At 38.0% G+C, this 14,695-nt stretch overlaps 1 protein-coding gene across 1 annotated transcript in view; it reads right to left on the reverse strand.

The window, feature by feature from the left end:
* The window catches only part of LOC127637171 (PHD finger protein 21B-like), a 78,917-nt gene that overhangs the window by 28,154 nt on the left and 36,068 nt on the right, over positions 1 to 14,695 (reverse strand). Inside the window, exon 2 of the mRNA XM_052118100.1 lies at positions 8,685 to 8,906. Within this exon, the coding sequence (XP_051974060.1) occupies positions 8,685 to 8,906 (222 nt within the window). The remainder of the gene's footprint in view (positions 1 to 8,684; positions 8,907 to 14,695) is intronic.

Consider the following 14,695-nt stretch of genomic DNA (forward strand, 5'->3'; position numbering starts at 1 on the left):
TGTCAAACACTAGTCAAAATAGTATGTAATAAAGTGCACAGAGAGCTCTGAGCCTAAATAACACAATACATAGATCTACAAATGATAAAATCACTAACAATTAAATCAAACAAAATTAATTTATCTGTTTTTTTCATGTTTTGATTTCATGTCTTTTATGCTAATAGTTTAGTTCCTGTTTTATAGTCATGTGATCCTGTCATGTGTTTCCCCTGTTCATGAGCCTTGTTTTCATTGGTTCATTGTTTGATTATCTTGTTATTAGTTCGGTCTTGTGATTGGTTGTCATTGTCTGGTGTAAAGTATTGTCTGTGTAACGTTGTCTAGTCAAGTCGTATGTTTTGGAATCACATTTTTAGGAGTAATTTATGTTAGTTTTGTTTGATTTCAGGTTGTAAATAAACTGCACTTGGGTTCTTCACTTCATCATCGTCTTCGAAACTACTACTGGAGCAAACGGGTTAGCAAAAATGATATTTTCTGTAGTCTCCCATTCACCGCAATACAAGTTTACCCTGCTATCGTTTACTTCCATATTCCAAACCCAGATATGTGAAAGGGTCCATTGCAGTTCTTTTAACTTGACACACTTCTAACTTTTACATTTATGACACTTTTATGGGGTTTTTTGTCCTTTCAGTAGCTTGTCAAAAATGGTCACTATGTACTGTTGTTGTATGGAAAAGATTGTTCAGCACTTTTCTTTTTCTGTTCCCCAACATTTCCTGCTTTGACAGGAAGCATGTATAGTAGAATACAAGAGAGAAAAGAGAGAAAAGAGAGAAAAAAGAAAACAAGACAAGAGTTTGAGCTTTAAAATCCCTCTCTCTCTCACTCACTCATCTCCATTGTGAAATAGCTGATGTGAGGAGGCGGGGCAGCTGCTGGACTGTTCCCATGACAACAGTACAGAGGAAATGTGTTGCTCTGTCAGGGCTGTGATTTCAGTAATTGCTTCACAGCAGCACTTTCTCTGTGAGTGAGAGAGCTGTAACCTTGAGTTGCTTTATTGAGAATAAAGCTGCGGTGAATTACCATAAGCCCCTGCACCTGCTTTAAGATCACTTAAAGACATAGAAATATACCATCAATTCTAAGAATCCTCCAGAAGTCTACGGAAGTTGTAGGGGGCGTATTCACGAAATAGTTGCAATCCAGTTAAGTATTCAGTATATGCACTGGTATAGCAGAGCTATTATACAATGTTTTATTCTCAAAACTTGCCTGCCGCAAACAGAGAAAGTGGTAAAGGGAATTTCATTTCAAATATATCCTGAAGCGGCAGTTATTCCAAAAAACATACTTTTTCATAATCCTCCTAGACCGTTGGCCTGATTCGCACTGAACAGTGAAAAATGTATTGGCTTGAAACACTGAAGAACTAAATTCTTTTGATACGTTTTTGTCAGGATGGTCTGTAGATGATACATGCAAGGTTTTATGTATCGTACATAACATTTAGTGTGACTTGGACAAACAGCCAAGGAGGAGTTACATGTTTATCTCTCCAGAAACGTTTAAATGACGAAACAAATATAGCCTAAATGTAAAATGTATAGGTCTGTTCCACTGATTCATTAAAAAGCACCTGCACATCGGACAGCACGTTCCGTTAAACCAGTGTCGGGACACACTAGGGGGCCTCGAGATCCTTAAAACGATTTTGATTATTATAATTCAACTTACTGAAAATGCTAAAAATGTAATAACTCACTTCAACAGCATGCTTATGATGAATATACAGTTCTAGACATTTCTGGAATCACAAGTTTTAAGGATATATCATATAATATAAAAATCGAATAGCCTACATGGGGGGCATGTCAGGGAGGACGGAGCACAGCCGATGACCGTCCATTCCGTGTTCGGGCCTGTAGCAAGTGTCACTCTTGAAAATGCTTTCTGCACATGATTATCAGATGTGGGAAGAGTGAGCAATCCATGTGCTAAAATCTCAAAATATCCAGCATCATTAAACTTCTAGCCAAAAGCGATCAATGGCCTGATCATGGGATAAATAATCATCATTTCTCCATTGGGTTGCAACTCTCAAGAGCGTCAAATGTGCATGAGAAAATTACCACAGATAAGTCCTGGTGTTACTCACGACTTGAGGTTCACAGTCATTTAACTATGTATTAGTACCACTTTGTCGAAATCGCTCAAATCAATGTGGAACACCTGCAGATGGCGCACTCGTAGAACATACTAGCGGGTGATGCAACCCTTAACGCCTCTGAATGGGACTGAACACATTTTCTGTCAATCAGGGTTTGACTGAATGGTTGTGTGTTGGGATGGCAAAGGATTTCAAAATTTATATTTTTTAAACCCACCCAAATCATTCCAAACCAGCCCAAAGTTTGTCCCGCCCAAGCACATTTCCTCCCACAATTCAATCAACACTGATGAGAACGTGGGAGTCTTCTGCACCCCCCCTTGCAGTACCTCCACACTTCATCTATTCAATGAATACATAACTTGTATTACAAATAACATATAGGTCAATAATATTGGCATCTGTACATTTATCTTAAAGCCAGAGGAAGATGGGCTCATGGATCCGCCCCTTCTCTCTAACATCTAACTAACATCTTATGGCTTGCTTACTGAGGGCTTAAAGACACTAAGGTTTGTTTTCTATAGAGCTGTTCACTGAGGGCATTAAGACATGAATGCATGACCTTCTGTAAAGCTGCTTTGAAATGATGTGTATTGTGAAAAGCACCGTGCAAATAAAACTGACAAATACAATTTCATTGGATAAAACTCTAAATATAAATAATTTTGCCTAATTACAGAAATGCCTACAATTAAAAAAGTCATTTATAACAGTGCCGCAAATAAGCTAGATAAGCTGATGATAATATTGACATTAACATTATCTTCTGTGTCCCCTCTCACCAGTGGGGCAGTATCAGCTAACACACATTGTGTGCGCTGCGAGCATTTCAAATCCAGCACATATACCCTCTATCTTCAGCAGGGGGCCTAAGAGGTCATTACACCAACACATTTGAATGTGACATTAATCTCAATGACTATGTTTCTCAACAAATGGTCAATGAAAGAATGCGCTTAACCTTACGGAAATGTTCATTGTGCATCGAAATATTATTTGAGCTGTTTTAAAAATCATTTTATTTGAGTTTTGCATGTTTGTTACCAAAATACTGAACATTTCTAAATAAATAAACTCCTGATTTGTGATGTAATTAATGCAGGTACTTTATATGTAAGTACAATGCAACATAATACATAATAAGTACACTGTATTACATGCTTAATACATATTACATTAGTACATTAGTACACTTAATAGTACATAGTAGTTAATGACTCCTAATATAAAGTGGGTTCCCGTTGTGTGTTCATGACCACACGTATTGTCTCCCAACACTATTTCGCCTCACTGTTAAACAGAGACCAACTGAGTGGATTGGAAAGCACCCAAATTAGGTTTCTAATTAAATTTTAGCAAATTTTGATATATCAATGCCTCAAAAATATATAAATAAAATAATGTGACAATCAATAATTGATATTTTATAGCATGTGTAGTTATTATTACAGTATTGAAAGCTCACGGCACAGCAGATCAATATAAATGTGTCGTTAGGTATTAAAGAAACAACAGGGTAATGAGCGTTTGGAAATTAAATGATGCAGTTACAACATGACATCAGAAGGCCTCCCTCCATACTCAGCTCTCTGCAAGTGTAGCCACTGTGCAATTCAATGAACACTTGCCATGTTGTTGGCATGTGGGAGTCATTAATAATGCCATTTGGACTGTTGTCTGCGACCGCGGCTGTGTTTGTGGCACAGCACCCCAATGCTGACATGTCAGTGGGCAAAAACCTGGGCACAGAGCCATCTTCAAAATTCAGTTTGACACAATTTCATTAGGAGGCCTTAGTGTAGTATACATTTTTTTCAGTCAGACTGTATCAGGGTCATGTGCACACAGGCTGACTGTAGGCACTGACGTCCCATTCACACACAGGTTCCAGTAAGGAGTTCCTACTCGATGTCCTATCTTTGTTGCATTGCTGGACAGTCACTGATGCTTTTGTCGACAGAAATTGGCAACTCTTATTGAATATAAATGGCTTCTGGTCACTTTGACACTGCCAATCACTGAAGTGTGCATATCCTCTGATCATCACTCACTGTGTTTACATTTACATTAAGTGCCTAATTTAGTTGCACATAATGATTTTGTGCGGTTACAAAAGTAAAAAACAATCTTTGGTTACAGACGGCAGTAATCAAATCTATTCCTCAGATGCCTGGAAACAAACAGCAAGAGCTTCCACTGTCCCTAACGTCTCAAGAACATAAATAATCAACACTCCTGGAAACATACTAAATCTAACTTTCTGTAGCTTGGTATTATTTACAGTTTCACAACTTAGACCCGCTGATTAATAGGGAAAGTATTTGCTTTAGATGTTTTTGTTTGTTTGTTTGTCTCATTTACATCTTTACCAACCTGACAGGATAAGATAAATTCATTTTTCATTCAGAGCGGAGCACAGTGAATGTGCTTTATTTCCCATCAGATATGCTGTGTTTGAAGTCTACGATGTAGGAATATTTTGGGTATTTAGAAATAATAACTATGGTTATCCAGTTTGTAAACTGTGATGAAATAAAAGTGCCGTGTCATGCAGGGAACAATCAAAACCTGAAATAGGGGAGAGATGTGGTAGATGTGAAGTACATGATTTATTCGTAAAACAAGACCAAATATTTGTACCAGACATGTGTGAAATGAATGTGAAAAAGAAAAATCCTTTGAACCCCGAGTGTATTAAATACACAAACTTAAGAAATCCAGAAAGTGTTGGTTTGTGCCCGCTCTCCCCTACAGCCTCCGTGAACATCATTTGTGTAGATAAATGTACGCTTAATGAAAATACGGTAGGTAGACTAAAGACCCCCGAACATAAGAAACAGATTCTGAAATGACTCAATGTAGCTTTTTAGGTGACTAGCTCACCCCAACTGTTTGTTCAGACATTTAATTCCTCAACCCTATAAAGGACAAGAATGTAACGATACAGAACATTCATTTATTGATCAGGGTCCACATGATATGTGTTCTTCTCCAAAAATGGCTTTTATTTGAAATCATGATCGCAGTGCAACGGTTAGCACACAATGTGTAAATAACTACATTGTTTTATTTTTCAACTTTTAAAAGTGATTAAGGCATACAGAAAAAAATGGCAGAACTAGTCCAAAAAAAGAAGAAAAATGAATGAATAATAATTTTTGATTGCAATAAACGTTAATCTGAAGTATAAAAGTATAGTTTTACCTTGTCGGTGTAGTGAGTTTTCTTTATTTTTAGGAAGGTAACTGAATTACAAATGTGATTAATGAATAGAACGGTTGCAGGACAGTATCATTAAAAATGATTAGTTTTTTAAACATAACTATTCTATCATGTAATATTAATAATGTTGCAATGCATAATTTTTTGATGGTTACTTTCACTTTCAATCTTTATTGTTTTTGGGAGCCAATAACACAAATCAATGAACATCAAACTAAACCGAATGATCTTCTGAATGATTTCTAAAAGAGGGCTAACTGCCGGAATAATCCCATATAGGGAGATACTCGCCATCCACACACACTATTAAATGAAGTGTCAGTCTAGCGGTACTATCCGCAGATTATTTGTTTTCTCCAGAGAAGAGACGCAGATATCAGTAAACTCAAGACGTGATGTAACTTCCTTCTTTACGATTGTCCCGGGACGTGTGTGAATGAATACATTTAGAAATCCCAGAACAGTTGCCGGTTTTATATATACACACACACGTGTGGTCCAGACCTGTGCTGTACACTGGGGATGTACAAATGTGTTAAATTATGCAAACTTATGTCATTTTTAGCAAATTCTTCAAATAAAACTTTATTACACAATAAATAACTATGTATTCTCAGTGTGTTCAGCTGCTGATTGTTTCAGTGTTAATCTGAATGAACATGCAGCATGTTTTTAGTAATGTTGTTACTATGTGTGTCCATACTGGGCCACAATCCACTTATTATCAAGCTCCAAATGACTGGCCAGGTGGTCTGAGATGTGCTTCCCTTCCCCCGTATTCATCAACAAAACAAAACAGCCATGATTGGTTGGTGTGATGGTTGTTTTTAGGGTTTGAATCAGTGGGCAGCTGGGAGAGTCGAGAACAGCGTTACTCTCCCAAACAATACAGCCATAAAAGGCAGTAAAACAATCCCGGTGTTCCGGCCTGATGAAGGGGGAAGGGAAAGTGTAGGTGTATGTGTGTGCGTGTGTGTGTGTGTGTGTGTGTGTGCACGCAGGGCGGGGGGAATAGTGGAGGAAGCAGTGGAAGGAGTGAACTACTCATGCGAATGAAGAGTCCTTTCTGTCGGAAAATACTTTGCTATTATTTATGAAGACCAGCCCAGAAATAGATTCCAGTCAAACAAGATGACATATTTATGTGTGTGTATTATATTCATAACTGTGTGTTGAGTGTTGCAGGATTGGTCAGCCAACAAAATATTGAAAATCGTTCAGACATCAGAAATCTGCTTTGAGCCAATCACAAAATTCAATTACTCCACACGTTTATTGCCTGTGACTTGGGAGTCAAAATAATGTTGTCAAATTGGACAAATAGTAAAAAGTAAAGCATTTCTCTTCATTTCGGTTTTGTTTTCTCAACAGCTTACAGGTTACTTCTATTTATGATAGAATAACAAGCCTCTTTTGGGAAAGAAGTGTACACAGAACCAAAAGCCTTTCCGGCAGATGACATCATAGAGTTAAATTGCATTTTGGTTTTGATGTGTGAATGGTAGCAAAACTAATAAACAGGAAATAGGCTTTGCATTGTCCTGCTACATCACCCAACTTCTACTGAGCTTCAGCTGGTGCACAGCCACCCTGACATTATCCTGCAGGATATCTTGATAAACTTGGGAATGAATTTTTCCCTCGATGATGGCAAGCAGTCTAGCCCTGAAGCAGCAAAGCGGCTTCAAATCATGATGTTCCCTCCACCGTACTTCACCGTTGGGATGATGTTTTCATGTTGGTATGCGGTGCCCTTTTTACACCATACATAGTGCTGCATGTTCTTCCCAAACAATTCAACCTTGTTTCATCAGTCCACAAAACATTACGTATCCACAATACGCTACATCCCAGTAGCGTTGTGGAGTGTCAAGTTGGTCTTTGGCAAACTTCAGGCACACAGCAATGTTTTTGTTGGAAAAACATGCGTGATATCCTGCCATAAACTTTATACCCGTTTAATGTTTTCTCTACAGTAGACTCATGAACACTATACCCGTTTAATGTTTTCTCTACAGTAGACTCATGAACACTATACCCGTTTAATGTTTTCTGTACAGTAGACTCATGAACAGAGATGTTAACCAGTTCCAGTGATTCCTTCAAGTCTTTATCTGTCACTCTAGGGTTCTTTTTTACCTCATTGAGCATTCTGTGGTGCGTCCTTTGAGTCATTTTGACTGGACATCCACTTCTAGTGAGAGTACCTATAGTACTTCATCTCCATTTATTAACAGTTTGTGTACCTGAATATCTGAGATAGATGAATATCTAAACTCTTCAAGATAACATTAGAACCCTTCCTTTCCTTTATGCAAAGCAACAGTTCTTAATAGTAGGTCTTCTGAGATCTCTTTTTTGAGGGCATTTTATAAGTCAAAGTAGCTCTAACCCACACCTCCTATCTCATTTCATTATTTAAATCCCAGGTTTGCCAAATCCTGACTCTAATTAGATTTAGTTGACATCATCAGCCTAGGGGTTCACATACTTTTTCCACCCGACACAGTGAATGTTTGAATGATGTATTAAATATGTACAAGAACAATAATTTGTGTGTTATTAGTAATAGTATTGTGTTTGTTCATTATTGTAACTTAGATGAAGATCAAATCAGATGTTAAGACAAATGTACACAAAAGCAGGTCATTCCAAAGGGTTCACATACTTTTTCTTGCCACTGTATTTTCAAAGTTTTGTTGGCTAAACAATCACGCAGGAACATAAAAGTATAACATTTTGAACATTGTATTCCTTTGCATCAAATTGAATATGTCGTCTACTCTGACTACAGCACATCCTTTACATGATAAGTCGGTGCTTCCAGACAGAGCAGACAAACATCAACTGTGCTGCTATACATATCACTGTCACGCCTTGATGTGTGCAAATATTATAAGAATAACATGCTCTGTGGTTGAGTGAGGTCTCATGCTCATGTCATATGTTGGTTCAGAGGTTGGAATGTGCATTGTTTTATTGGTTTGCACATGGTGTCATTCACACTGTTATAGTCTCTATAGTAACTTGTCAGGTTGTTGTATTTTGTGTTTAATCTTAACTACAAATATGATGTCTCAGTCTACACTGAAGAAAATGATTAGTAAGATTTACTTTTAAATACTTTTATTTCACAAGTGTGTTTGCACAGTTTTTCTAAGTAAACATTAATAGTCAATAATACTTAACATGTTCAAGTTCACCCTTTAACTTATTCAATGTAGAAGTGCTATATTTACTAAATAACTTCTTTCAGTGATTTCATATAGTGATAAAACATTGTATCGTTTCTGAGGACTCTGATTTGCCCATAAGTGACTCTTCTTGTGTGTTTGTGTACCTGTGAACGGCTGATGCTCTGTCTGACGGGTGTTTGGGGGTTGGTCGGGGACGTCTGAAGCGTCTCAGAACTCAGTGCCTTTTGTCCGTTAATGTGTGCCGTCACCATGGAAACGGGAGTCTTCGCCGGCACCACAGAGATGGCAATATTCTGGCTGGGCTGCTTGATGAGGCAGAGGGGTTTGGCGGTCGTCCCCACAGGACAACTTCTAACGGCGAGCTTCTGTCACACAAAACAAACACATGTTATTAACCCCCAAACTGCACATGACCTAAAGGGCTTTGTTTGGATTAATCATCTATTTCACAAACATGCTAATTATTGCCATTCATTCAAGTATTTGTCCACTTCACACACAGAGAGTGACTCCTACACAAGAATTACATACACAATTACTATTTCAACATTATACACCAGTTTGTGTTGTCATGTTCCATGGGAAATAATACAGTACCCTACTTCTATGATGCTTTATTGTCATTTTCAAGTTTGACAGCCCCAGTCCTCATTTACCTTCATTATATGGAAACCAGTGGTCAGGACCTTTTTTCCAAAACAGAAGAAAGCGAGTTATTTTGGGGTTTGGAAGTAAATGAAACTAGTCTTTCAATCAAAGCGTCTTGCATGGACTCATACAGACTGAATGTGTAGTGATGTTCCAGAAGAAAAAGCACTTAACTGCTCAGATCAGCACAGTTCACACTATAACGGCTCTGAATATTTCATAGTCCAATCCACTGGCCCGCTCTCATTTCACAACAGCTTTTATGCCTTTCTGATAACTGTGAGGACTGGGGGCAGGGACAGAGAGAGAGACAGGTCTTTCATATTCAAAGACTGTCTCTCTGTAGAGGAGCATTTTCAATATGTCCTTCATATCAGAGTGTCTACAGTCAATAAACCCTGACGTGCAGATGTGTGAAGATGTGGCGCTGACATTCATAATGCTTTTTCAGTCCAATACTCCGTTATGATGCCTGAAGATTCATCCCTTTATTCCCAAATCACATTCCAATTTCTTCCTCTGTTGTGTGATCTGTTCATGTGTTTGCATTGCTCTGACTAAAAACAAGGGATCTGAAAAAGGATGGATTTTAATTGACTAGCCGGCGGGAATGGTTCATAACGAATAGTTTATCAAAAATGTATGAGTCAATTATTACGACAGAATTTTCCTTTTTGGTAGAACCATTCCTTTATGGAAGTTCAGTATAATTACACTGGTTTACATTACGACCTTGAAGCATACACTAAACGACCCTTCAAGCTACGCAAACTCAACATTACCTGAAATGTGCCAGAACTTCATCTTCCTGTACAAGTTACTTTTAGGCATGTTACTCAAAAAAAGTAATTTACTACAAATGACCAATTACTTTTCTAAAATTGTAATCACTGACTAACTTTACTGAGTACTTCATTACAATTACTTTTAGGTCACTTTCAAAATTCCTTTTTGAAAAGTTTTTTACCCAAGTAATTCAAAATAATGTCTACATTTCCACACTTTTCTCCCTTACACTGACTCGTCAGAGAACACGTGACCTACAGATGTACAGTACATATTAACATTTTTTAAGGTTTTCTACATAAATAATATCATTTTTGAAATATGTAACCCAAATATTGTACTTAAATGTAATTAACTTAAAAGTCATTATCAGTAATCTGATTACTGGATTTAAAATGTAATACATTACACTACTTTTTGTGCCAAAAGTAATTAGATTACAGTAACTAGACTCACTGATTTTTTCTTTGAAATTAAATATCTTCAGTGTCCTTCCAGCTGTGATCAACTGTTTGCCTGAAGGGAAACTGCTGCATTCACTGTAATCTTTCATTTGGATTGCCGCTCATCGCTTCTGTCTGTCGTCCTGTCAGTCAGCGCAAGCAAAAAAAAGCTAAAAAAAAATAAGTTGAAAATATCCACAGGCGGATCGTAGGCAGTCCTCCAGCCGCTGGCGGAGGAACGGCCGCCGACCGCGAGGTGAGAAGGGGTTCCTAACGACCACCTGCAGCGGGAGAACCACTGCCAGGGGCGGGGGAGACCCCTTCTGTTCCCCGAGAATACGGCGGGGCATTCCTTCCGCCAGGGGCTGGAGTACTGTCTCCGATCCACCTAGGGAGGCGCGGCTGTCGTCCATTAGAGGGTGGAGGAATGTGCAAGGACCAAGGTACGGTGTATCGGAGAACCGGCTTGACAATATATATAATAGTTTAATGAAGAAATAAACCAAAAGACACAAACATAAACATGATGGACAGCTGCCTGTAAACGTTCTCTCTCTCACACCACAATCCGCAGTCTGCCTTTATCCCTCTCGGAGGCTTAATCAGCCTGATAAGGGACCGGGTGTGCAGAATCATGACAAATATAATGAAACATACACTTTGACACAATAAGCATATATCATGAAACTAAACTGACAAAGTTTCCCAAATAACTGAAACTAAACTAAATAATCATGTTAAATTGGAAATTAAAAAAACGTAAACCTATATTCAAAACTTAAAACTTGAATAATCTTGATTGGGAGCATAGACATTTGCAGGTAACTATCGGTTTGTTATTGCCACAGCAATGCGCAAGATTTATGTTTTAAATGCGTTGCCAGAGCATTCATCTTTCTGGCCTTAAGGGGTTGTTCAGACACAATTCGTTCTTGACTTAAAAAACAGAATCGAAAAGAACATAGAAAGATGCATTTTCAAAAGCTGAACTACTTTTAACTTGACGCAATGCTTGTTACGAGCAGCACTGAAAATGTGATGAGACTTTGGAGTCCAACAAGAGAACTAGCTTTGATGGCTGAATTTAGAGGCACATGTTCTTAGGACACATTACACTAAAAGCTTAGTTCACTATTTAGCTCTAAAAATAAGAAAAAACCTCACTAATTGATTGGTTGACACTCCTGAGCCATCTTACAGCAAATGTAAAGCCACAAAACACTGTGATTGAAGTCAGTGCTGCAGTGAAGGAAACGCAGGTCAAGCTCAAACCATCACAATGACCTGTGACACACACATGCTGAGAGGTGCATTCAAAGAGGGTGAGGGGTGGAGGTTTAAAAGAGGGAACCGTGAGTTGAGAGGGTGGAGGGGTGCAGCTGATCTCCACGGAAACTACATTCCCGCTTTGTGAGAAAATCCACTCAAATCAGCATGTGGAACAAGAACGATAATGTAGTAGAATCACTCCGTTTCTCCTTCTATCTTATTCTTTCACATGTTTTGCACTGTAAAAGCGGTTGAAAAAAATAAGATGGAAAAATGGTAACAACACAATAAATTCACAATAGAACAATAAAAGCCATTTTGTCATCACTTTTGGTGTTGGCAACAATTAATCAATAAAATCAATAACAATTGATAATAAAATAATCAACAAGAAATAGTATTGATTCGTTTGATGTGTGCAGTTTGTGTATAATGTTTAAACTGTCAATCTTAACAGCGAGTTGAGTTAGAAGTTATTTGTGTGCAAAATCTTTAACAATGTACATCTGCTACTCAATCTGTTTTGTCACGTCACTTGGTGTAAATGGCTTTAGTGTTGATGTGGTGTTGACGATATGTGTCGCTCTTCAACGGATCCAGAGAAAGAGCACTGGAGCATCAGAAGTCATTGCAAGCACTATTGGTGGGAATGGGGAGAATATTTGTATGAATTAATTCTCTCATAATGCAAACAATGAGCTGTATTGTTTCACTCATCAATGAAATCCCATTCAGATGAACACACTGCTGATTGTTTCAAAGATCACTCAATGAACTCCCCCCCAACAACAACAACAACACACACACACACAGTCACATGCACAATGTTATAAATTATATAAATTATACAAACCCTACAAACAGTGGTCAACAGCAGCATTTAACTCTTCTACACTGCCTAGCCAAAAAACATAAAAGTGGCGGTTTGGATTTTATAGATATAGATACTTAAGTGTCTATGATTGGATGATTATTGCAGTGATTAATATGTTTCAGATGACAACAATTCATTTAACCCGAATATTTCTGAAATCACTGGAACTGTCCAATGTATTATTAAAACTTGGAAGGATAGTGGTCAACCGTGAGCTTTGTGGAACAAATGTGGTCACTAAAACACCTGGTGAAGTCACATGGTAAAAAATGGACAGTAGAACTCACGGCTATGTTTAATAGTGAAAGTAAGATCATTTCCACAATCCAATGAGAACTTACAGGATTGGGACTAAACCTCTGTGTGACACACGACAGACACTTATTAGTGAGACTAATTGGAAAAATGACTTCAGTCCAAAGCGATGTCCGCGTCAGGGTAAGAAGAGAAGCACATGAAGCGATGTACCCATCATGCAAAGTGCCCACTGTACAAGTCTCTGGAGGCAGTGTTTTGATCTGGGGTTTCTTCAGTTGTCAGGTCGGAGCTCAGCAAGTGAAATGAAGTCAGCTGATACCTGAATGTACTGAATGACCAGATTATCCCATCAATGGATTTTTCATCCCTGATGGCACGGCCGATACCAGGATGACAATGCCAAGATTGATCAGGCTCAAAGAGCATGAGGACATGAGGACACACGGAGTCCTGACATTAACCCCGTTGAAAGTCTTTGGGACGTGCTGGAGAAGACTCTCCCGTCATCAATACAAGAATTAATGCAACTCTGGACAGAAATAAATGCTGTGGTGCTGCATGAGGTTGACGAAACAATGCCACGACATATAAACTGAAGTTGACTTTGTTGGTCAAATGAGCAACATCAGATCCTGAGGGCAGTTCTGACATCTGTTATCCATCTCAAACATCCATTAAATGTGTTTACAATGTTGGACATAGTATTTGAAACACTAAGCCTAAATACACTGAATTTATTATTATTATTTTGAACAATATGTGTTAGTGTCAGTCTAGTGTCTTATGGTGTGTGTGTTTATGTGCCTGCGTGCGTGTTATGAGAGGCAGGTGGTGTTGTGTGGGTTTTTTTAGGACTGAGGAATGTGCGTGTGTGTGTGTGTGTGTGGCATATGGACTCTATAACAAAAGTCCTAAGACAGATGTAAACACAAAGAGTATCAGTGTGTATGGCCTCACCATAGCAGATGCTGTTCAACCAACACACACACACACACACACACACACACACACACACACACACTACTGTCTAGTAGTGTCTAAATAAAGACATACTATAGACCTTTTTATTATCCAAGTAATTTGAATCAGTGGTTGTCCTGACTCATATGGTGCCCTGGGCAAGATCAGACTTGAGCCGACAAACTAAGCTAAACAATGTAAAGGAAGAAAAATCTGTATTTGTACTTTATAGACATATATATAAAGATGTTTACATTTAAAAACACCGATAAACAAGTAATTTCTAATTTGTATGTGTATTGTATATTGTGTGTATTGTTTACTGTACATTGTATATAATTATTGTGTTCTGTAAGTATTTGTACATTTGATATGTAAATTGTTTTGTGTAAGTATGTTGTTTATTGTAATTGGTATATGTCTCGTCACTGTCATGACAGGTATGTTGCTCGGACCTGCACACAAGAATTTCACCTACTGTTGCACTTGTGTACATGGTAGTGTGACAATAAAGTGATTTGATTTGATTTCAAATGAATGTAATTGAATCGGTGAAACATTTATCACTGGTTCATTTACATGAAAAAACTGATTCACTAAAAGTGTTCAATGGTAAATTGTTTGTTTTAACTGGTTCACTTATTTGAATCATCTGAATGAACAACTCACTTGAATGTTTGGACCCTCTTCATTTAATCGACTGCAGTGTGCGCAAAACAATGTGACAAAAGAAGCTACAACATTCCTCGTTGGAAAAAGACGCTCATTCCAATTAAAATGTTTTAATTATTTTTGAATTTTATTGATTCAAAAATACACAGCAGAGAACACATCGAATCCGCATTTAAAATTTAACCCCACTAATGTTCCCCAAACCCCAGCCTTCTATTTGCCACGTTCCCGAAAGCTGCCACCA

The sequence above is a fragment of the Xyrauchen texanus genome, chromosome 45 (assembly GCF_025860055.1).
Source record: "Xyrauchen texanus isolate HMW12.3.18 chromosome 45, RBS_HiC_50CHRs, whole genome shotgun sequence".
Taxonomy (NCBI): domain Eukaryota; kingdom Metazoa; phylum Chordata; class Actinopteri; order Cypriniformes; family Catostomidae; genus Xyrauchen; species Xyrauchen texanus.